General features: G+C 40.3%; 1 protein-coding gene across 2 annotated transcripts in view; it reads right to left on the bottom strand.

The window, feature by feature from the left end:
* Positions 1–467: 467 nt before the first annotated feature.
* Positions 468–23,617, bottom strand: part of znf536 (zinc finger protein 536) — a 162,247-nt gene continuing 139,097 nt past the window's right edge. For both annotated transcript variants that reach the window (XM_040146267.1, XM_040146352.1), the window contains one exon: positions 468–1,358. In XM_040146267.1, coding sequence (XP_040002201.1) covers positions 1,204–1,358 — 155 coding nt within the window. In that variant the 3' untranslated portion in view covers positions 468–1,203. The remainder of the gene's footprint in view (positions 1,359–23,617) is intronic.

The following is a 23,617-nucleotide window of genomic DNA, read 5'->3' as shown; positions in this document are numbered from 1 at the left end:
AGGGGAGGAGGGTGATAAAGAAAGAAAGAGTTCCCCCTTTTTTGTTTTTGAGATCTTTTTTTTTTTTAATTCTTCTCTAACTCTAGAAGAATGTCAACCTTTTGAGAATGTGGCTGTGCAAACTACTGTCACTTCTTTGCTTTTCCTTGTCACAAATGTTTTAAAACTTTTGTTTTCACTTTTTTTAAACTACTGTATATCTCTCTATGTACATTAAGCATCTATGGGTGCTGTGATGAATGATACAGAACAAGAAAAATAGACAAAGGAAGCCATATGGCAGGGTGAAGGCCTTTAGTTGCCTGGTTATGGAGAGGGGATTTAGTATTGTAAGTACATTTAGGGCAGTCTGAATAATCTGTCCTCTTCACAATTATCATTAGCACCACCATCATCAAAAGTCAGCTATGGGTTTTTTGTTTTTTTTGTTTTTTCTACCAGCAATACCATATTATTTCTGGAAACAAACTTGTATTGTAGATTGTCATATGGTGCCCTGTCCTTTGTTAACCATAATCAGGGTGATGCATGGCCATGGGACATAAATAGTGACTCTATGACAGCTGATAGCAGAGCCAAAAGTGGCTGGTCTGACAGGAAATGTGCTTGGTCTCTGTCAACAGTCCAGTAAAGTTGAGTTTCTATTCTACAGTAGAATACATTCCAGTACAATATAATGGTTGTCCGTGGACTTGACAGGAGAGAAAAGTCTTTGAAAGCAATTGATTAAGCACAACACTTCAGTCCTAACTAAAAAAAGACATAACTTTCTAGTTCAAGGAATGTATCAGAAATTGTGGGGCCAGTTACAAGAATTGCTAATCAGACAGGTAGTTTCATCAAAAGAAGAAAAAAAAAAACAAAAACATTTTATAAGAGATAGGACAAGAAAGACAAGGGGCATTCAGACCACAGGAGACAAAACAGGAAAATTGCCGTCACTTTGTTTAGTGTCCAAGAACGCTTGCAAAAGCCATTAGGTCCATCCCGTAAATCCGTCCCCAAAGGAAACTCCCAAACTTTCCTTCATATAGTTCTCGCCTTCTCTTGACTCTGACGGTAGTATGTGTTTTTTTTTTCATCTTAAATAAAGTCTTTGTTATAGTGTATTCCTTCATTTATCCTTCATCCTCCTCCTCATCATCATCATTGCTTCATCATCATCCTCATCCTCATCATCCTGCCTTGCTCCGGTCTGGGCCATTAGTCTTTGTTTACAGCTTGGGCATCCAGCCCCTCAGGTTCGCCTAGGTTATGGTTGTTAGGGTGGTTAAGGTCGTTGTTAAGATGGTTGGGGTCGTGGGTCAGCGCGGGGTCATGGGGCATGGGCTGGTCCTCCTCTCCCACCCACAGATGCACTACGGCCAATGAGAGAACAAGAGGCAGATTAGCACCACGGACCCAACAAACCGACCCCACCCTTGCAGCATACACACACACACACACACACACATACACACACACACACACACACACACACACACCCTCAGCATTGCATCATACGATCAGTAGGGCTAAATGGATGGGTTAGATATTTGAAAGTGTCAGCTTTGAGCCATGGCCAATTAGGTCAAATGTTAAAGACTCTGAAGGGTTATTTCACCCAACGTACAGAAAGAAATGCATTCATAGCTAGTCCTAAAGGTTTTCTTAAAGTTTTGGTTTATTTTTTCCAGGTTCTGAGTCTGGGTCTCCTCCCAGATGCAATGGAGGTGAATTGAATTTTGTTAGTGGTTCTCACAGCATTTAAAAAATGCATATGCAATATCATTTACAATTGCTGGATTATCCAAAGACCTAACTGTCAACAGTTCGTGTAGGGACTACTTCTTTGGTATAAAGTAGTCCTAGTGAGAACTATTCATAGAGAAGTCTGTGGATTCCCCCAAAATGCAGGGACTCTTTGGGAAAATGTGTTGCTGTTGAAGTTTTTTAATTTTTCCCACAAGCAAAATTCAGTTCACTTCATTCGTTGTATTGCTGTGGTCATTGAAATATTAAAGGTTATCTCGAATCCTTGACAAATGAAACAAAGTGTATCAGCATGGCTAGATTCTGCTCAAGATATGCAAGAAATTAGTCATCGTTAATTCCAGTGAACTGACCCGTGACTGACGGCTAGGACCAGGAACAGAAAAACCTTCACGTCAAAGTCCCGAATTTGACGTTTTGCTTTTAAAGAAGTGTCACTGTCATCTGTTGTGTTTTAAACGCTAGTATACTGATGATATGTGGTTAGAAAACAAACACACAGGGTGGACAAAATAACTGGAACACCATGAAATAAAATACATTCCAATGCCCCATTGCCTCCATCTCCATATTGTTGAAATCACGCCTCAGAAATTAAAAGTGTAACCTTCTATCTGTAGCACTATGTTTTGCATTGCGTTCTAGCATTCTGTCCATCCTGTTATCTACTATAACAATCAATGCAAGTAAGTATTAGCAAGGTAAGAAGCAAGCAAGGTCAGCAGAGCTTTCAATAGGTTGCTATATCCACTATGCAAATCTACTGTTTATTTCTTCCTAATTTCATTCTTGCTTCTTCTGTACACAGGAGCCTATACTGTGAGATTGTGTTAGCTTGCTCAGTGAGATAACTATTTCCACACTGATATGAGACGCTATTACATTATGGTTACGACAATGGGAGTAGTTTCATACTTGGTACAAGCAAGTTGGTTGGCTCAATAAGTGTGTCAGGAAGTGTGACAGTGGTTGAGAAGTGAAGTGAGTAATTCCAATAAAAAGTTTTAAGACGCGGCGACACAGTAAGAAATGCATAACTGTAATTAGGTCCCACAGCAGCGGCCACTAAATAATACAACGTGTCCCAGGCCCCCCTCCTTTTTCTACACTTTCATTCCCTCAGCAACTTCTTAGAAAATTATTTTGCAATAAAACACCGCAGAACACATTTGCATGTCATGTTCTTTTAAAGTGGCGTTATGAATCTGACAAAACCAAATTAAAACACGGGTTTATTTGAACTGCGCTTTCGCAAGGATGGAGATGGATATCAAAATGAAAGGAACTGCCACTGTAGCAGATGGAAAATAAAGAGCTAATAACATGATAAAACATCTCTTAGATTCAGCACTGAGTAATAACTCTCTGGCTGTCTGTGCATGGCGTTAACAATCCCAACATCGCTGTGTCTGTTACTTTATGGTATGTCTCATATGGGCTTCTGCTTTTGATACTCCATGTTACTCACTACGGATGGTTCTCTTGAAGAGAACGAGTAAGTGAATGCCTTTCTTTTTTTTTTTTTTTTTTAATTCAAATGATATTGGTGGAACCACTGATTGAAGAACTGGATCATTTAAGATAAAGTCTTAAAAACTTATAATAGTCTGATCATACAAAGCACATTAACATGACTAGCTGAGAATGTACAGCTATGTGAGTGGACTGGTTGGTCTCTTTTACGGTCACCCAACTGGTGTTTTCTCATCAAATTTGCAGTACATCTCCGCTTATAATTCTGTACTAGGAAAGGATATGAGTTCATAACCAACTTTCACCACAAGATGGCAAACTAAGACAGGGAATAAGACACTGAACCCAATGTATACATAGCTGAGCATAACCCTACATGCATTTAGGCCAGTCATTTCCTTATTGATGGAGATTCAGTTTCAACATTTCCACATCAAAAGTCATAAGAAAATGAGGAGCTATTTTACCAAAACACTCTCACCGAAAACAATAAAAGACACCAACATTAAACATCACTCATTTGTTCATGTCCCTAAGCGTTGCTGTGACTATTTTTATTTTATAGAACTCAAGTTTCTATACTGTAAAGTTTTCTTGTTTTGAAGCTTCAAAAAGTGTCTCGTCTCCCCAAGGGCACTTCCTGCCTTTGACGTCCCAGTAAAGAAACTTCCTGTAACGAGCTCCAGATTAGGCCCCATATTTGATTTTCACTGTTCATTAACTAAGCCACCTGGAATGTTATTATTTAAGCACGGCGCTCCTTCTCCCCAAACAACTGCCGCTGCGAAGGGGGAGAGATTTCCTGGCCAACTTTATAGATTTAGCATAACTTTCCCTCACAGTTTTTAATTTCCCATTCGGGCAGGCGGCAGATGCACCTCACAGACACGGAAAACCTGCCTGGCATTCATTTATCACATGAATTGAAGGCTTATCTATTTGTTTCCTTCAAAGAATCTGCCCTTCTTGAGAGCTGATGCAATGTGCATACATGATGGAAAACATGATGACGTTGTGATAGCAATAAAAATATATATCTGGATAAAAAACGATTGAGCCAAGAAACAATAGTGAGGCACCAGTGATTATGTCCATACAGTTCAAAACACAATGTGGAAGAGTAAGTACGCCCCCCTGTGGTGTGTTTTGAGATAGCAGATGGCAATAGGGGTGGTTATTGGGAAGGAGAGGACCAAGGAAAGGAAAACATACGGTGTGAGGACACACAGCTCCAGGATCCATCCACTGTTAATACATGTGTCATGCTTAACAGAATGGATAAACGGGGAGGAGGATGGAACAATGGCATACCACTGCACTCTGAGCATGTGTCGGAGACTGCCCTAGGACACGGTGGACTGTGTGTGTGTGTGTGTGTGTGTGTGTGTGTGTGTGTGTGTGTGTGTGTGTGTGTGTGAATAAGTGAGTGTGTGGTCTCAGATGTATAACCTGACATTAATAGCAGTCTGCGAGAACATCACACACAATAGGAACTCACCACGTAGAAAGCTGGCATTTTGCAGTGCAACACCCTTTGATTCCTGAGACTCTTATTGTTGCACATTTGTACAACATTTCTTGAAATTAAAGCCAACACAAATGACTAAGACATGCTTGTGATTCCGTTTCAGCAGGTCCCCACTGTATTCTTTCTATTCTCTGTGGCCGAATATAGATTTTTGAAGACTTATCGGTAATTTAAAATGGATCGACCTGCTCTCAACTGACATTTTGTTCAACCACAATTCAAGCTTCTGAAATGGCATCGTAAGATGCTGAAGCTCTCTACTTGAACAGTCGGTTCATCCAGATTACCTAAATTTTGCATTTACCTCTTGCCATGCAGATTGTTTCCGTTTTATTCTGCCAGGTTTTTGAGAAATCTGGATCTACACCAAGACAGTGGCGTGAATGGAATCTGTTTTCGGTGCTCACAGCGTTGTAAAAACAGTGTTCCTGTTACTCTGGATAATCCACTGAACATACTGTCAACAGTTATTATCATAGGGATTTCGTTAGATCTGTGAAAACTTTTCACACAGAGTTCTTTGAATTATCCAGAGTAATCAGAATATAGTTTCTGTTGTTGAATTCCTTTGTTTTTCAATGCTGTAAGCACTGCGACCTAAAACCTCACCTCCACTGTAAAGGAGCGAAGGCAGAAATGACAAAGAGGCTAAATAAAACCAGAGTTATCTGCGTGACTAGATATCACTAGAGCCGTGGTTCCGTACCTGGGGGTCAGGACCCACACAGAGACTGATACAATAAATCGGATGGTGGCAAAATAGGAAGCATTAAAAGATAAATTAATTTAAAAAAACGTCCCTGCCTTTTGCAGTATTTTATTATTTATTTGTTTTCAAATGTATGTCTGGTCTTTGCATTTTTTTCTTGTGAACGGCTGGGTGTTTTATCTCTCATCACTTCAGGCCTTTAAAATAATTTCTTGGTTGCACTGGTCCCCACCGGCAGGCATATGCAACTGGTGTTGATATTGCTCCATTTTGGACAAAGAGTTTGGGAACCCCTACGAGAGGAAGCTGACGAAACCCAACTCCCCATCTCCACTGAATCCGAATGCAGATGATTGACCGGATGTCGGATATTTACTAAAAATGATGTTATATTGCACAGTGTCATCTAAAGAACAAACAAACAAACAAACAAGACAGGCATCAAAAGCGGCCAGGTCGCAGTGTATCATCTGTGATCATCTCTTTCCATATGGACTTTAACAGAGTGTAAAGCCGAGCTCTGTGAACAGCCTCTGTGCCACTGAAGGTGGCTGTGGTTCCTTTGTTCTCTCTCCCAGGCTTCCGGGCCCTGCACTAGCAGAAAAGTGTTGTTCTTGGCACAGCCCCGTCACATTGTACAGCCCAGTATTTATAAATATGTAAATACGAGCGGCACCAGGCATAACACGGCCCGCTTGTATACACCAAGGAGGAGCGGCAAGGAAGTGAGCGCACACAACCACCCGCCACCCCCTCCCCCAACTAAAAATTGTATTTTTAGATGGTTTTAATGAATACAGGATGTTTATAGTTACCATTCCCTGTGATTCGCACAAAAGACTAGAAAATTCCACATCCACCCTGCCACTCCTCCTCTGCACCCCCCCCATCCCTCAAAGCACTACTAAAGAAGAAGAATGGGTGAGGGAAAAAAAAAAAAGCAAATTTGTGGTGAAACGCAGCAGGATTGTTGTGCTCTCAGTCTGCTTTCGACTCAGATCCCTATTAGACAAACAGAGTGTGGTGTTAAGGTGCAACAAAGAGTGACGAAAAACTCCTATGTGCGGCGGAGAGTGGGGGGGCATACGTGAGAGAGAGACAAGACAAGATGCGCAGCGAAAAGGTTCCTCACAAAGCAACTTCAAGGCGGAACACAATTTGTGTGTTATTTCTTTTTTTTTTAAGTTGCAAAAATAATACAAAAGCCAAATCAATATGTGCGTGAAGTGCGTAAAAAGGCTACCTGTTTTCTGTCGTCTGTGATAATGTGTTTTTTGTGTGTGATGACTCCATGTCAACTTGATTTCTTTTTATAAACTCTGTTTTGTTTTGCTGCAAACTCTTGGGTCTAGTATGAGGTGATGCATATGACAGGATGAAAAGATTCAGAGGAGAAAAAAAAAGGAAAGCAAGTAAAAATGTAAAAAAAAAAAAAAAAAAAAAAAAAGAATGATTGGAGTTGGGGAAACACAATGAAGAGAATGTTAGTGGCCTCTTTCTATCTTTTGCTCTCTGTCTCCAAAACTATTTCTGAGGCTAAAAGATTGCCGGCTTGATAATACCTCCGCTGAGCAATTTAAGCCCAAACACTCTGATGCTACAATCTGTCTTCTCTGCCTGATAGCGCTTTTCTCCCCTCTCCTCTCCAAATTACTTTCTTTCATATCTAATTATATTTGCTAATGATCTTATAAGAGAATAATGGAATGTGCTTGATCTATTACCTTTTTTTTTTCAATACATAAATACAATGCGGGGGGAAATGACTATTGGAGACAGGAGGAAATGTTTTTTTTTTTTTTTTTTTTAATGTTTTTGATGAGAGGGAAAATGAAGCTGGGAGCTGCAGGGTCATTAATGGGCAATGAACACAGAGGTCATCTCTCATATTCTCTTTGACATTTCTCTCATCTGACGTGCTGAAACAATCACAACCTCATCGACACTCTCCATCCTGCCCCTTTGCTTCACTGTTTCCCGGTAATCTTCCCGATATCCACCTCAAGTCTCTTTGATCTTCTTATGGAAACATCTAACTTTGTTAGGTGCCGATTCAGCGTCACTTATTCATGGTCTGGTTTTGCATTTAGCCTAAAACTTTCAAAGCTGAATTTAATAGGAGGCCATGTTTAAAGAAATATCAGAGGATATTAATTTAAAAGATATATCCTCCAAAAGTCACACGACAAAAAGATTCCAAAAAGTCTGTTGTGGAGAATCCCACATGAGAGCTTCCAAAAGCTCTGTTTAGGGGTTCTGAGAGGGGACACGGCAGACTAATGTGATCTCATTGGACTTTCGGGGGACATTCCGCGTGTCATTTCTATGCATTTTAAGCTCTTCGCGTGACATTTAGCACTGTATAATCCCATGTGTCATTTAACGCCATTCTGGATAGGGGTTAGGCTTGGGGTCGGAGGGAGGGTTAGTCAGTAGACAAATGACGTGTCGTGAAATGACCGGCGAAAAGCAACAAATGATAGTGATAGCACGTAAAAGGACTTGAGGAAATTGGCGTTTTGATCACACGCCATTTGGTGAGACCAGGATGCTCAGACCAACCTTCTGTAGTAACACTTAAAAGGCCAGGCTGCAGATTGAATTTTCAAAATATGTGGCAATGTAACTCCTTTACTTTTTCGGAGTTCAGCTTTTGTACAGATTTCCACAAAATCACAAGAAATAGCGTACTTGTAATTATCTTTCCCTGTTCAAACGATGGCTTTCTGGTGTTCATCTTACACGCACAAAATCCATTGGCCTTTTAACTGAATAGCTCTTCTCTCTTTCTGTTGCCAAACCCTGTACTGTCCTGTTCCTCCCTCGCTCCCTTTCTCTTAAGCCTCTTCTCCATTCCCCATTCTTCCCTCTTTCTCTTCCCCCCTATTAATTTTTTTTTTCTCTCCACAGGCCGTAGGACAAGCCAAGCCATGACAGGCACTCTAAACCCCCTGTATTAATGGAAGGAAATGGCATTCGATCCCTGTTTGATCTCCTAATCATTTCTGATGAAATGATAATTAGTGCCCTTCCAATCCTCCCACAGAGGAGGAGAAAAGGGTGGGTTGCGGGGGGAGTGGGTAAATATATTAAAAAAAAAAAATCCTCTTGCTTTTTAGACCCCAAATGACATCTCTGTCACCAAGCTGGGCATGTTCATAACCAACAAGTGCTTTCCTTCTTTGCAAATTTCCCATCCTTTACACACAGAGAAGGGGGACATACACACTAATGCACACTCAGACACCCAGAGACACAGTGCCTGGCGACTGCTGTCTGTGATTCTTTTCAGCTGACATAATCCTGATTGATTCGTTCAGCAGATAAAAACTGGGTCCACTTCTGCCCTTTTACTGGGGGGGATGGAACATAATACGGCCCTTTATTCAGCAACAATGTAACATAATGGCGTTGGAATGTGCAGGGGGAGAAAGGCCACATCTTAAATGCTTGTGACACACAGAAAGAGAGGGGGGAAAGAGCACAAAAAAGAAAAAAAGACACTGAAAATTAAAAAAGAGAGAAATAAATCATTAAACTGCCAGATTACACATGTGCCCTGGTTCTAACAAGGTCAAATGAAGGCTGTTATTTTGGAGAACGTGTTTTCTGTCTTTCTCTTTTTGTCTCTTCTGGGTGTAGCTACATGTATTCACAACTTTGTGTGTGTCTGTCACTTCATAGCTCCACATTGCCTTCATGTTCTCACAAGGAAAACAAAGATTTGAGGTCTTGAGTTTTTATTATCATCGCCATCCTTTTTCCCTGAAAAGGAAGCCGTTGTTTAGGGGGCAGGAAAAGATGAGACCTTTTTTTTCTTTTTATTTTCATTTTTTTTTGGAAGAAAAAAAAGTGCTTACATGACCTAACATCCTTCTGTCATTCTCTGAGATATGGACAAAGGCTACTCCAGTGGATGTTTGTATTAGTGCCCTCAGCTGTACAGTCCGAGTCAGTCCGCTGTAAAGCACTAACAAATTGGGTTTGTATCTTCCACAACGGCTTGTAGGCCTGTTATTCAATGTGTCAACGTACAGTACAGCACATGTGTGTTCTTTTCAGTGGTTGGTATTTCTTACATTTCTATGTTTAAAAAGAAAAAAAACATATTTAATGATAATCTATTGTTACTATACTGCTACTCCTATTATTGCTCCTACTACAAAGAACAAAAGGAAGAAGAAGGTGATGACAATGATGACGGTGAAAAAGAAGAAGAATGTGTTGATTTATTTCATGTAATGGGAAGGTTAGCTCTATGAGTTGATTGATAGAAAGAATAAACCCATTTAAAACTGTGAAAAGTGTGATTTTTAATCCAACAATAAGCCTTTTTTTCCTAACTTAGTTAACAGTTGATACTCTGGAGAAGTGTTTATCGAACTATGAATATGTATAACAGAATGACACGCTGTGTAGCATTTCATTCTGTGGTACCCTGTCATGACCTTTGGAGTTGAAATTCAATTTCCATCATGGGGGCCGATCTTAATACACACACATGAACTGTTTCCTTTCCTGGGCCTTGCAAACTGCTCGGCTGTTGTTTTGCTTTTGAAGTGCATCACCAGTAAACTACCAAACACAAGAAAAGCACACGGCCTTCCTGCAAGTCAATTGTAGGCTATTAATTGTAGGCACTAATCTGCGAGCCACGGCCCTCCCAGAAGCGTATGGTGTTATCCGCACCAGCACAGAGGTGGTGACATATCTGGTTACTAATTCAGTGTGGCATGAAGCCAGGTGGGAGACGGGAAGGAAGAAGGAGTCTGTAGATCAGCCATTGAAATGTCTCCCCAAACCCATCCATTTGACAGTGAAAGAGGAAGAGGAGGACAGACAAAAGGAGAGTGATGACAAAGTATGGAGGATGTATGTAGATCACAGGAGCAGAAAATGAACTAGAGACACAGCAGCAAATAGGGCAGTATTATATAGGGCAATATGCATATATAGGGCAAAGTAAGTGTGTTGCCCTGCTAAAGTCTATAATATACTCACTCATAAAGACAGACAAAGTCAGAAAAAAATGAGAATATGAGTAATTGATAAATCTCAACCTCAAATAATGAAGCCAAAATGTCAGGCCTTTCATTAAATATGGATACTGGAGAGTCAGTCCCCTCCACCTCTGGAGGATCTACCTTAAATCTCAAAAATCAATGCCTTCAGTGCAATGCTGTCATTTTAAATATTTGCATCAATTAAACTCTTGTAAAAAGGCCAAAAAAAAGAAAAAAGAAGTAAAGAAAAAAGACAGAGACCAGGGCAGAGTCCCAGAGAGATTCGAAAAATGCAGATGTTGAGATGAAAAGAAGTCAAGTCTCTACAGAGGGAGATTAAAAAGACAGACAAATAGAAGAGCAATAGCAACCCACCCCCAGCTATCATTGTTATCATTCATAATCACAGAAAACCTGTCGCTGGTTCCCAGTGTTACCATGTCACGGAGTTCTCCAAAGCTTCCAAGTGTTACAGATACATAAACGAAAGCAGTTCAGAATTTGAAAATGGAGATGGCTCCGAGGACTAGGTGGTTGGTTGGGATCGGCAGGAAGGAAGAGGATGAGGAGATACGGTCTCTGTGAACAACTCTAACATGGGCATCAATTCACTATATTAAGGTGCAGGCTCTTGCATATGTTAAAGCTCTACTAGCCAAGACTGTCAGGATTTATGAAAGTCAAACAGTTGTCAATCACTGCTCAGTCCCAATGTTTCCTGGAGCACCTTAAATCTGAGTCAGGCAATTATCATTGTGTTTAATTATTTCAAAGAATACTTGATCAAGACATAAATAATCAGAAATGCATGCAAAGACTATATTTAAACAAGACCACACAGTGTTATATTGTAAGCATGACGTGTCCTATAAGTTCAGAGGTGGGAACTGAGTCTCCTCACAGCCAGTAGGGGCTAGGATGGCAAACTGTGAGGGAATGACAATCAAGTCTAGTTTAGGGGTTTCATTCTTCTTTATCTGGTGCTCACATTGGGCTTATTTCTAGAAATAAGGTTGGTTTTAAGCACATTAATTAAAACAAATTCACACATAGAAAACCTGGGGCCAGGTGTTATCCCAGCAGAGGAATACTGGTTAGATTCTTGGTCTCTTTCTGCATTGTAATTCCACAAAAGGTGGGAGATAATGGGGTGGCTGTCAATCGGGGCCCGGTCACAGTTTTTTGCCCCAGGTCCCAACGACTGATTAATCCAGTGGTTCTCAAAAATTTTCTGTCTTGACCCACGTTGGAAGCCAGTGGAAAAAAAAAAAAAATCATGCTCCCCATGCATAAATAAATTGTATCATATAAATCGATTAATAAATCACCATATTAATGTGCAAACAAATAATACTGGTTAAACTGCCCAAAACTGCCAGGGTTGTAAAGTACAAATGACACAAATCTTTCCCACTATATATTTACACACACACATAGTAGTTTATATAAATTTTAGACAGATTTAAAATGTATTAAGTTGAATGTAAATGAATTACATTTAAAAAGATGTCTATATCATAAAATACATTTTTTTTTAAATCAAGGGGTACTTCAAGAGACATGTTCCCTACTGTTAGTACTGGTCCGTGTTCCATGTTTAAGTTGAACTTGAAGTCAGGTTTTTCTTTTCTCATTTCTTTTTCTTTTTTTTCTTTTTGGCAGACACATGAAGATGCAGACACCTCATAACAGTTTAGCTGCTAATGACCCATATATTTATGTTTCTCAATCCCGATACACACAGTTTTACATCAGCATATCAGTTGCCCATGATGTAAAGAGAGAAAAAAGGCAAAGAAAGTGAGGAATAAAAAAAATGTGGAGCACCTGGTTTCTTTTTAACATGGTTTCACAGGCTTTCAGTGGTCTCTGATGATTCAACATTTGCTGCTATAAACATCTGCTGCCTGCTCTTAGCAGATCTCAATTAAGACTCACATAGCCGACAACATATTTATGCTGAAGCTTTTTTTTTTCCTTCCAACATGCCAAACAAGGGAAGGAGGCCAAAAGGTCTGACAAACCCCACTCAAAGAGGACATTACGAGGTACGAGGTGGAACAAGAGAGACGTTGAGAAGAGGTTGGAGGTGCTGGCAAGAGATTTCAGAAAAGAGGCATTCGTGCCAACACTGGCAGCACTTTTAAGAAAATAAGAGCAACCGCAAAAAAAAAAAAAAAAAAAGAACAGCAACAAATGTTGACAAGCAGCAGCCTTAAGCCCTCCCTCATTTGCTTTCTTTCCCATTTTTTTTTTTTAAAAGAGGCACCCGGCACTCAAAAGACGAAGAAGAAGAAGGAGTGAGTGTTGATATGATTATGTAAATGTAAACAGGATTTCCTGCCGACTGGAAGCCGTTTTTCTCTCTCTCTCTGACCCGTTCTCCTTGCAAATCTTCCATTTAAGACGAATTCCCCCGGGGAGGCCGCTCCGCTGTTACTTAACGGGATAATTATGATATACGAAACCTTTCCAAGATCAGCCCCCCACTCCCCACCATCCACACACACACACACACACACACACACACACACACTTACTTTTCCTCCTCATCTTTGCCTTCTCCCCGACTCTCTCCATTTTTACTTTTTCTGTGTGTCTCTCACTCTCATTCATTTCCTCTCAGGCCTTTCCTCTGCCTTCTGTCTGTCTTGGACTGTAACACTGATGTGTCTCTGAGCTGTTCAAATAACTTAGGTTCAAATTATATTGGTTTTGAAGGCCAATGTTGACACCACTATTTTTGGTTTGAAGCTGTCAATACTAAACCTTCTTTTCATAAGACTTGTGTTCTTGCCATTGTCGAAATGCTTCTGAAATAGCATTTAGACCATCACCTGTCACTAAAATTTCTTTGAATCCTTTTAGGCTCTACAAGTCTTAAAGTGGTGAAAGAATGTCTGAGGATGTATTATTACTTTAAAATGAATTTACAAACGAAATATTAAGAAGCAAAATAAGAAAATAAAACGTGCAGGAACATTAATTGTCATGATGACTTTTCCTAGCTTGTTTCCTGTAGCTACGGTAAAGAATTTATTTCAGCCATTTCCGAACTAGCTGATGTGTGATTTATTAAAATACCAGTTTAACAAATCTTTCTATCTCTATTTAAAGGTCCTTTGAAATGCGTATTAGCTGAATGTTCTTATTATTATATTCTACCAGAAGCAATTCAATATTCTCTGGAAAAAAAAAAAAAAAAAACTGTGTTTACCTTCCTTCCCACTGTATGCCTCATTTGAGTTAACTGCATTTAACTATGAAAGGCCTCACTAATACTGAAAATGTCTTTTACAGGTTGTCTTGGCTAATTTTTGAATGATTGCACTGGAAAGAAGTGGAATCGTCTCTGCCTGTGAGCAGATCGTTTTGTGTTCTGTATTCTAAAAATAAAATATTTTAAGACACAATTAAAACCCTCTCACAAGCAGCCACTTGGCAGTGGGTCATGCAGTCTTTATAAACATATGCCCACAGAACTTTATTTTAAATTCTACTGGAGATCTCAAAGTGTCCGAAGATGCCAAAAATGTCATAATAATAATAAAAGTATGCACCGCAAATCTAAAGTATTTCAATTGAGAAATACATATTAAAATGCTATTACTATTGCACCTTAGGGGGATAAAAGGGGAAACTTGGATGTTTTTAAATTACGTTTTATAGGAGTTGTTGTCTTGACTGAGTGTTAAGTGTGACATTTCAAGCCTGTTCCACTCAGCTATGAAAATCTTATTTTCCAACACATCCTTCATATCACTTGGACCTTAACACCATGACCTCACAATGGAAGAACTGAGCAGCAGTCACATTATATTCCGCATATTCCTCTGCTATCCCACTGCGCAGTGTGTCTCCAAGTGCGTGTGTGTATGTCTAGCTGGGTGCTTTCCATAATATACTGTGCTTACCCTTTGATCTCTCACAGCCAAGTAGTCTCTCTGGAACAAAGACACACATATTTTTGATATCAAGAATCAGAAATGTGTAAAAGAGAAAGCACAAATCATGCTGCTCCAAACATTTCGTAATGCAGACGTACAACTTAATTGCAATTCTGTGTGGTAGTTTGGTTCCTTATTTATTCCTACAACTTTGTTACAGAGCCACACGTCAAACTATTTACGCGCTGGTGTAAGCACTTTCGGCTACGACTGTTTTCGCTTGACAACGGCCATAAACAGAGGAGCGAGAGATCAAAACTGTTCATCAGAGAGCATGACAGATGACAGATATGGCAAGTGATTTTCCATGATCTTCTGCGCACATGGGGGGGGGACTTCAAGGGATGGAAAGTAAAAAAAAAAAAAAGGGAGAGGCGGGGTACAGGATGAAAATGAAAAAGAAAAAAAATGAGAAGTAGGAAATCAAAGAAAGGTTTGTTTCCACATGAGGTAGTGCAGCACAAGAAATGGCAAAGAGAGAAACTTATCGCTTCTAATAATGATAACGATGCTGTGTGAAAGGCAAAGGCGGAACATTATTTTTCATATTATGGATCAGACATTGGTCACAATCATTAGTTTGTGTGCGCTGCTAATTGGGTGCTCATAAATTACACAAATATAACCAAAGCCCAGCTTCCTGGATTTCTGCTCTGACCTCGAGTGGGTGCAGACATGACAGAGGACATTAAAACTTTGTCAGCGTATGATACGGCGATGTATTTAACCCCTTCATGGTCTTCTCCAGTATGTTTTGAGTTGTGATATCTCGCTGAAGAATTTGTTGCACGTAACCTGACGAAGCCATCGCCAACGCTCAGTGAAAGTGTGACGGGCCCCCAGAAATTCCCAGGGGGTTCTACACTTTTCACAAGCTTTTTAGGTCCTTGTCAGTGGCAGGAAAATGTGCAGAGTTTCGGAGGTAATCGTGTTTTTCGGGCGGGAATTTAGTTTAGTTTTAAAGAGCTTACTGAATAGAAGGATGTAAACGAATGCCCCAGCAAAAGGGCTAATTTTAATAAAACATGCTCTGCCAATCAGTGGAAACTGTGTTGCTCACATTTTTATAAGAAAACTGAATATTTATATAGGAAACAAAGTTGTCTAAATTTTTAGCCACTGGTCAAACTGCATTTTACACAGTATGACTTTTTGTTGTTTTATATGACCATTAGTTCTTTTTTTTATTTATTCATCTTTAAAATTTGTTCTATGTTTATGTTAATGTAGAATGTTTTATTCTCAGGTTTTGCATATTGTTCTCGTCCATAAAAAGAGTTGTTAAACAGAAAATGTCTTTTATTTCAGAAAAATCTATACAAATTGCTGAAAGTGTACTTTTACTGTAAACTGACTTCTCAGCTATTTGATAGAGGCACGTAATTGAAAAACAAAAAAAGAAACAAAGACACAAACAGATAAATGTCCATTACTTTTGTTTTTTCTGGATGGGACCATTATAGGGTTAACAAAGAAAGAGTGAAATCATCAGTATAAGGTGTATGCTCAAACAAGAGCAATACTGCATTTGATCTTGTGTGAGCATTACAATTACAAATTATTTTATAAAAATAAATGCATTGTAATCCAATTCTGATTTTGATGTATAAAGAATAATTAAGAAACATTCTCTCTTTGTGCCTCCTTGCCCCTCTGCTCCCTTTCTTTCTCTGAACCATTGTTTTGCTGTTGAAATCCATAACATTTCTTTTGTTCCCCTACTTTCTGTAAGCCTGCTCTCTTATTTTCCCAAGGCCAAGAAACTTCAGACATGAGAACCCCTGATATAAAACCAGGGAAATTTACCTGGGATTAGCAGCCATTGACAAATAACCTTGGTGATAGATGCACAGTAGATTTGGTTCAAAGCTCTCCCGGCAGCCTCAAAAGAGATTAGTTCACTTCTTATCAGGTCAGCCGCGTCGCCTGGGAAATGTGTTTAAAGTCACATTGATTTATTGAAAGATTCCCCAATAAGAAGATATCGCTCGACTTAAGGAGTGTGTGAGTGTGTGTTCCTATGTGTGTCATGTGAATGCGGGCCTCTAATAAATTACACTGCCTGTTCAAGCTTTAACAAAAAACCCACAAAAAAGCCCCACAAAAAGACATTTTCAACAAACGAGCAGTGCACTTCAAACCGAAAAAGCACTTCTAGATAACTGGTGTAGAATACTGTTACTGGAGAGAGACGTTCCCATTCTCCTTCCACCTGTCTTGCCCACTCTCTCAGTCTCTTTCTCCACTCACCCCATGCTGGTAGTGCTGCTGAAAACAGTGATTGTAAAGGGGTGAGACGCAGAGTGACACTGACAGGGAGGTACAATAAGGCCTCTTTGTTCCCCAGAGAGAGAGAGCGGTAGAGAGACATGCAGATAGCGAGCAGCTTTCATTTACACCATTACCTTCTTAAGCGTCATTATCAGGCTAAGGAGAAGAGGACTGTGGGAAAGTGGGTGGGGCCATCAACGAGGGAATTGACAGATATGACATGTCGCTCACCAGGTCCATCTGAGGGACGACATTCTCAGTTCTAATCTCTCTCTCTATTTTGCGCACACATGCACACACACGCACGCACACACACACACACACACACACACACACACACACACACACACACACACACACACACACACACACTGTGTTTTAAGTTTGTCTTATAAACTCCTGGTTCACTCATTCATCTTTAATTACTCCTTCCATCCCATCTGTTTTTAATGTTTCTTCGTGGGCCAGCCCCACAACAGAGACAACGCTGCCTGTGTCTCTTTTCACACTGTAGAAAAGTCAGTGGACATGCAAACATTACACCAATATGCAAATGCTGAACATTTTATTTCTCAGTCCATGAGCTTTAATACACTGCTGTAACGGCCTTCACTCTTCTGGCTTTAGGCTCTCCCCAAGATTCTTGAACTTGGCTGCAGGAATTGGTTCCCATTTAACCACAAGAACTTTAAGTGAGGTCAGCCACCAATGTTGGGCAATAAAGGCGTCATTATATTTCAACAGGAGCGCTTGTCACAGGGTCAGACAGTATCTGAAACCCTGTCCCTGCACTTTACCACTGTCCGACAATTTCTGTAACTTTCTGACGATTACACCTGCTTCACACAGCACCAGGACAAGTGTGTGAAGATGTGGAAGTAAGAATGGTTTGAACCTCTCTCTCAAGTGTTCTTCCTTCATTTATTTCACAACTGTTTCTGTAACTTTTTGTGTGTACACCTGAGAGCAACACTATAGGAGAGAGAGTTATCCCTATATTGAAATGATTATTGCGTCTCGCCTCTCTGCGATGGTAGGCCTCTCACCCCACCTTCAGTTATGGCTGACTATTTACACTATGATTATAAAAATGTTGTACAATTGGAATACACTATTCTGTCCCAATGGTGTTGAATGGCCTTGATGTCAGGGCTCTATGCAGTTCCTCCACACTAAACTTGGAATACCATTTCAGCACTGTCATGTTGAAACAAGAAAGAGACAATACAAACTGTCGCAGAACATGTTTAGAAGCTATAAAATACCATTGCTTGATCACTGTGTATTTTCCTACCCCTCTCCAGTTTGTCTATCCTTCCACCTATCTCTCAAAAACCTTCCACCATCCATCTCTCTCCCATCTCCTTCCCCCTCCCTGCCTTCATCCACATACCTCCATCCCTCCTTTCTCTGTCTCTGTGTCAGTTTTCATGCTTCCTCCATGCCTTCGTCTATCTCTCCCGCTGCTTGCTTTTAACTCTTGAGGTCATCCGGGACCCCTGGGCAGCTATCCCAGAATGCTGAGACGGCTAACATCCTGTGGAGTTGCCTTCTGGACAGAGTGGACAACTGAGCCAGGACTCGATCGGTGCTCCGACTCAACCGTGTATTCAGCCACTTCTACACCCAGAAAAAGGAGAAGTCTTCAAAGGTTCTTTGGTTAGGGTGGTAGTTCCATATCGTATTGTAATAACTACAGCAAACCTCAGATTGTTCAATGTACTACATGTAACACTGTAACATCAATAAATCATAACCACCTTCATTTGTACACATTAATGTAATTGCCATAATTACCAACCAACCAACCAGATTGACAGCTTATACTGGTATCTTTGTTTGTCTTATGTTTGACATTGGACACCAGATTACTTTATTGCACAAAAATTGGTTTCTTTAGAACACAAAATAGCTATAAAAGGCATGTTCTGCCAGCGCAAACTGAGGTAAAGCTTTCAGAGTTTCTGGCAGGTAGATAGAGTGAGAGACAAAAAATAAAATGTATAAAACTAAGACAAAGGAGGGAGGAGGACGGGAAGTATCCTCATTTCGTCAGGAAGCAACAAGGTATAGAGAATGGTACAGTGGTGTAATGTAAATACGTTCATTTACTCAGGCGATGTTAGCTGTCACACAAAGAATGATTCAACATGAATATCCCCCAACACACACACACACACACACACACACACACACACACACACACACACACACACACACACACATACACAAACGCACACAGACACACGCACACAAACCCCTCTCACATCTGAGCACATAAAAAGTACAGACTCCAGTTCCAAGTAACTAAAACACTAAGATTATGAAGTTGAACACTATGCGGTAATACGTATATCTGATCACAACACTCTTGAGTTCCAGGGAAGTTAACACGAGGGTCCCCGTGTCTGTCACTGCTCAAGTGGAAAGCAATAATTAGCACTGCCTGAGTAATTCAACTCCGCACAAAAACATGCAACAACGCGATGCCTTCGCGTAGAGTGGACAGGTAGTAATAAGATGACAAGGAATCACTAGTCAGATGTCGATGTTTGAATGTCCCGCGCACACACAAATACACACCTTGTCCTTCACTGCAATGTGGCATCAAAAAATGACTTGGCCAAATGATAGGCCCGGAGTGTATGTGACGGTGCTCATGGGTATGAGAGATTGTGTGTGCACGTATTCATCTAGTGTCTACCCCGTGCAGATAAACAGGCAAGCCGGTGATCAATACATAACACAGAGAGTCAGAAACAATATCGCAGCATCAAGGCCCGTGTCTATAAAATGTCTGTGTGTATCCGAAGAGAGGCTGAGGAGAGACTGGGTCTGATTGACCAAGGATGGATAAAGAAATCAATCTGTTCATCTCTGCGTTCAAACAAATGAGACATGTATCGAGGCAAACAGATCTCTCTTAACACACAAACATGAACAGCATATCAGTTTGACAACTTAGTTTTACTCTTGACTATTCTGACAGTTTTGTTCAAATTAGGTAAAAAAAAAAAAAGAAGAAGAGAGTAAAAGAAAGAAACTGAGAAAAATAATGTAGTTCTTGAACAAGTAGTAAAATTCTAAACTAGAGACTGCTAAATTGACTGGGCCAATATTGTGGGCCAGTATAAATTTATCAAAAATATATGGGTGTCAACGGATATGTACACTGACAAGTAACGAGAAATCGTAGGCTATAAATGCCAGATACATTGGAATGAATGTTGGTAATTCAGAAACAGTATCAGCATTACTAAGAATACCCATCGGGGAGCAGTGACTGGTTTATTTTTCAGCTTTTAAAATGGAGTGACTTTGGACACACCCAGTCTTTACCCACAGGTGTGGTTAGAGTCAAGTGGAGAAGTGCACACATCGAAGCCTGACTCAAATTGACAAGAACTACCAAAAGGAATCATCAAAAATCATAGCAAGTATTTTGGGACACACACATGTTCATGGCTGACTTTTACAGTATATTCAACTGTATATTCTTTTTTTCTTATCAAATATAGTCTAATAAGTTTATCTTTCATGCCCACCTTCTCACTTTCTAATACCGTAATCTATTTGCATTTCAGCCTGACAGCGCCTTGCTGACATGCTTCTCTGACTGCGTGTGAAACCTATCTGTCCATGTGGCTGGACGGCTGGTTATCGCAGAGGGACAGCAATGAAGTCTGAAAGAGGATGATGAACAAGAGAGACAAAGAGATGGTTGCACAGGTCTTAGAACATTTGTGTGAGAGATTGTGCCTGAGTGTGCGTCAAAGTGCTCCGACCCGCGTCAGTTGAGAGTCGCATCAAACACACCAAGCTTTTGGACACAATGATATCGACATAATGTCAAGAACAACAGCAGCTGACAGGGAGTGTGTGTCCGTGTGTGTTTGTCTGCACAGCTCAGTATGTGTGCAGCATCTTTACACCGGTGCATCTTAGTGTGTTTATGTGTATGTGTATGTGTGTGTGTGTGTGTGTGTTTGTGTTTGTGCGCGTGTTTGTGTGTCTGTGTGTGTGTGTGTGTGCCTCGTCAAAAACAAAGGAATCCAAATACACAGTTACGCATAAGCATAAATATCACTGGCTGTCAGTCAACTTCAAACAATGCAGCTGTAATCTCTGATAACATAAATACAAGCAGCTGCGGGAAGCCTGAAAAACTGCCACAGGAGAGAGTGCTGAGTGAACCTAGTCTTGCTCTGACCATGAAAGGCAACTTCACCGCGTTTGCACTGAAACCAAAATCTGAGTGAAGTTCGAAGGCTGAGAAAAGTGGCTGGTTGAAATCCAGCTCAGCCTGCATCTCATTCGGTTTGAGCTGATGAGAGTTGGTGGTCTGCGAGACAGCCGGACATATAAACACCACAAGGACTCCAAATCCCAGAGGTCTTTGCCTATGCTCGGAATCTAACAGGGTTCTGCTTGTCATCAATAATCCCAGTTGTCAGACCTCCCTGTCGACAAGGAGCAGATCTACATGTACGGCCCCCTCCCACTCTTCATCTCCCGCACACACACACACACACACACACACAAACCCACACACACACACACACACACACACACACACACACACACACACATACACACACTCAGTCTTTGATCTCTCCCCAGTGGATATATTCTATTTCCTATTTCCGTCATCACCTGGTTCTGATTTAGAGGTCAGGAGAGGGAGAGCTGGATCAAGCCAGGCTAAATAGCTGTCACTCACAACATCAGCATAGCTAACCAGCTGCCTCTCTGCTGCTGAAATTTGTCTTAAACAACCTCTATATTCTTCTGTGGCTCATTTTCTACCTCTGCTGAATGTGATCTTTCCTATTAAAAAGAAAAAAAAAAAACATTGTGACTGTACAGCAAATGTTAAGCCCTTCTCATAATTCGCGGACTGCACACTTGTGGTCACAAATACGCTCTTTCTCAATAAAGGAAACAATCATTTGGTGTGTAACTAATCATGCAGTGGGGAACATTTCTCAATGCTTTTCCAAAGAGGGGAGTCAAATAAGCGCTTTAACATATTAGTGAGGCAAGGACAATATCTGATGTTAACCTCTAGATGGTGCTGATCTTTTAAATGTGTGACTCAGTGACACAGTGTGTGCAAACAACCTGTGTGTGTTGTTGCGTTGCATTTTGAGCTCTGAGCCATGTGTGCACAAGAATGTAGACATACATGTGTAAGAGTCAGCCTGTGTCTGTGTTGTGTATGTGGGTGTGTTTTTCTTTTTTTTTCCACAGGACAATAAAAACATTAATTTGCCCTGAAATCATTCCTGACGTAAATGTAGAGCAGTGCCCATTGGAACCCAGTAATGAAGCATGCGGCATCTCGCCGGCTCCTAATTTGACTAGTTAAATGACTCCATTACGTGTCTAACAGACAGAGGCAAATTTTTTCTGGTCAGTTGAGGCTCACTTACCCGCATCCTGGTGTTGGGGAAATGTCTATGTCTCTGGCTGACTGACTGACTGACTGACTGACTGGCTGGATCTGGCTCATTCTCTCTGCCACTGCCTTTTTTTTTTTTTTTTAGTCTTTTTCTAAAATGGGTTTATGTATAGAATACATGTGCCGAGGCCAGAAAAAAATGCTTTTCTGATTTCTGCACGTACTCCCATGCATTTATGTTGTGTTCGTGTTCATTTTTATTATAAGTTCTGAGATAATCAAATCAAAAGATAAATAATAAATAATATAAAAGTATACAAAAAAATTAAATATATATATATATATGTGTGTGTATATATATGTGTATATATATATATATACACACGCACATCATGACGGCGTTTTCACATTAGCCCCACATCAAATTCTCTTTTTTGATACCAATTTGTGTAATCATATCCTTGTCAACAGTGTTATTTGGCTTCTGACAAAGAGACAGATATAGTGAGTGAGAGTGAGAGAGAGAGAGGAGAGAAGATTAAAATATATTGAATTATTAAAAGGACTACCTGCTGTCCATCACTGTCACTTAACACATGTAGAATGTGAAGTGCCTTCCCAGCAGCCACTGGGTGGACATCTGTTACCACACACACAAAAACATGGGTAGACACACACACACATGCAAAGAGTGACACCCCAAATTTCTACGTTCAAAGAAGAAAAGAATTAATTTGTTTTGTTGTTGCTGAAAGCAATGACAATGGCACACACATTCCCATTTATATGCACCCACAGTGCAGATCACCTGCCATCTTTACCCAGTTCCCTTGAGACTATAATACTCAGAGTTGGACTTGTCTCTACTTGTCAAAATGAAAACACATTTTTTTTTTTTTGGTCTTTTTTTGCATCCCTGCAGCTGAGCAGGTTTAGTAAAACTTCCACTTCCTCAGCCCTTTAACATCAACCCAAACCTCACAGCACTGATTAGAGACCTGATATGACAACCAGTAAATTATCAACGATTCCAAAAACAGGCCTTGTAAAATAGATTTTGATTTTGATGCATAATTAATTCTGCACATTCACAATAAAAGAGGCATAACAGTTGTTATGCTATTCATACAGTATAGACATGCATTTTTTATATTGAACATAAGGGGGGAAATTCAATGCCAAAATTTGCTTCTAGTAACACATGATAAATTCATAGACTTGGAAATGATGAGCATAAACAATAGAATCAGTCTAGAGAATAAAATAGAACGGAATAGAATGAGCAGACATTCACTCTTGTCATTTTCAAACTACTTTGTATCCAATACTATGAAACATTTTCCTATGTGTGTGTGTGGGAGTGTGGGACGTATATGCCTGCACAAAAGACAGGCAGGTATGCCAACACACACACATATATTGCCAGATTAGCAATGTCCACTCTGGTACAATCTTCCATCACACTACGTACCGCACTAAGACATAAGACGTACACTGATTAGCTCTGGAAACATTCAACCTTATGAACCTGGG

Source organism: Xiphias gladius, chromosome 1 (genome assembly GCF_016859285.1).
Source record: "Xiphias gladius isolate SHS-SW01 ecotype Sanya breed wild chromosome 1, ASM1685928v1, whole genome shotgun sequence".
In the NCBI taxonomy this organism is placed as follows: domain Eukaryota; kingdom Metazoa; phylum Chordata; class Actinopteri; order Istiophoriformes; family Xiphiidae; genus Xiphias; species Xiphias gladius.
This window is presented reverse-complemented; position numbering and strand designations above follow the sequence as displayed.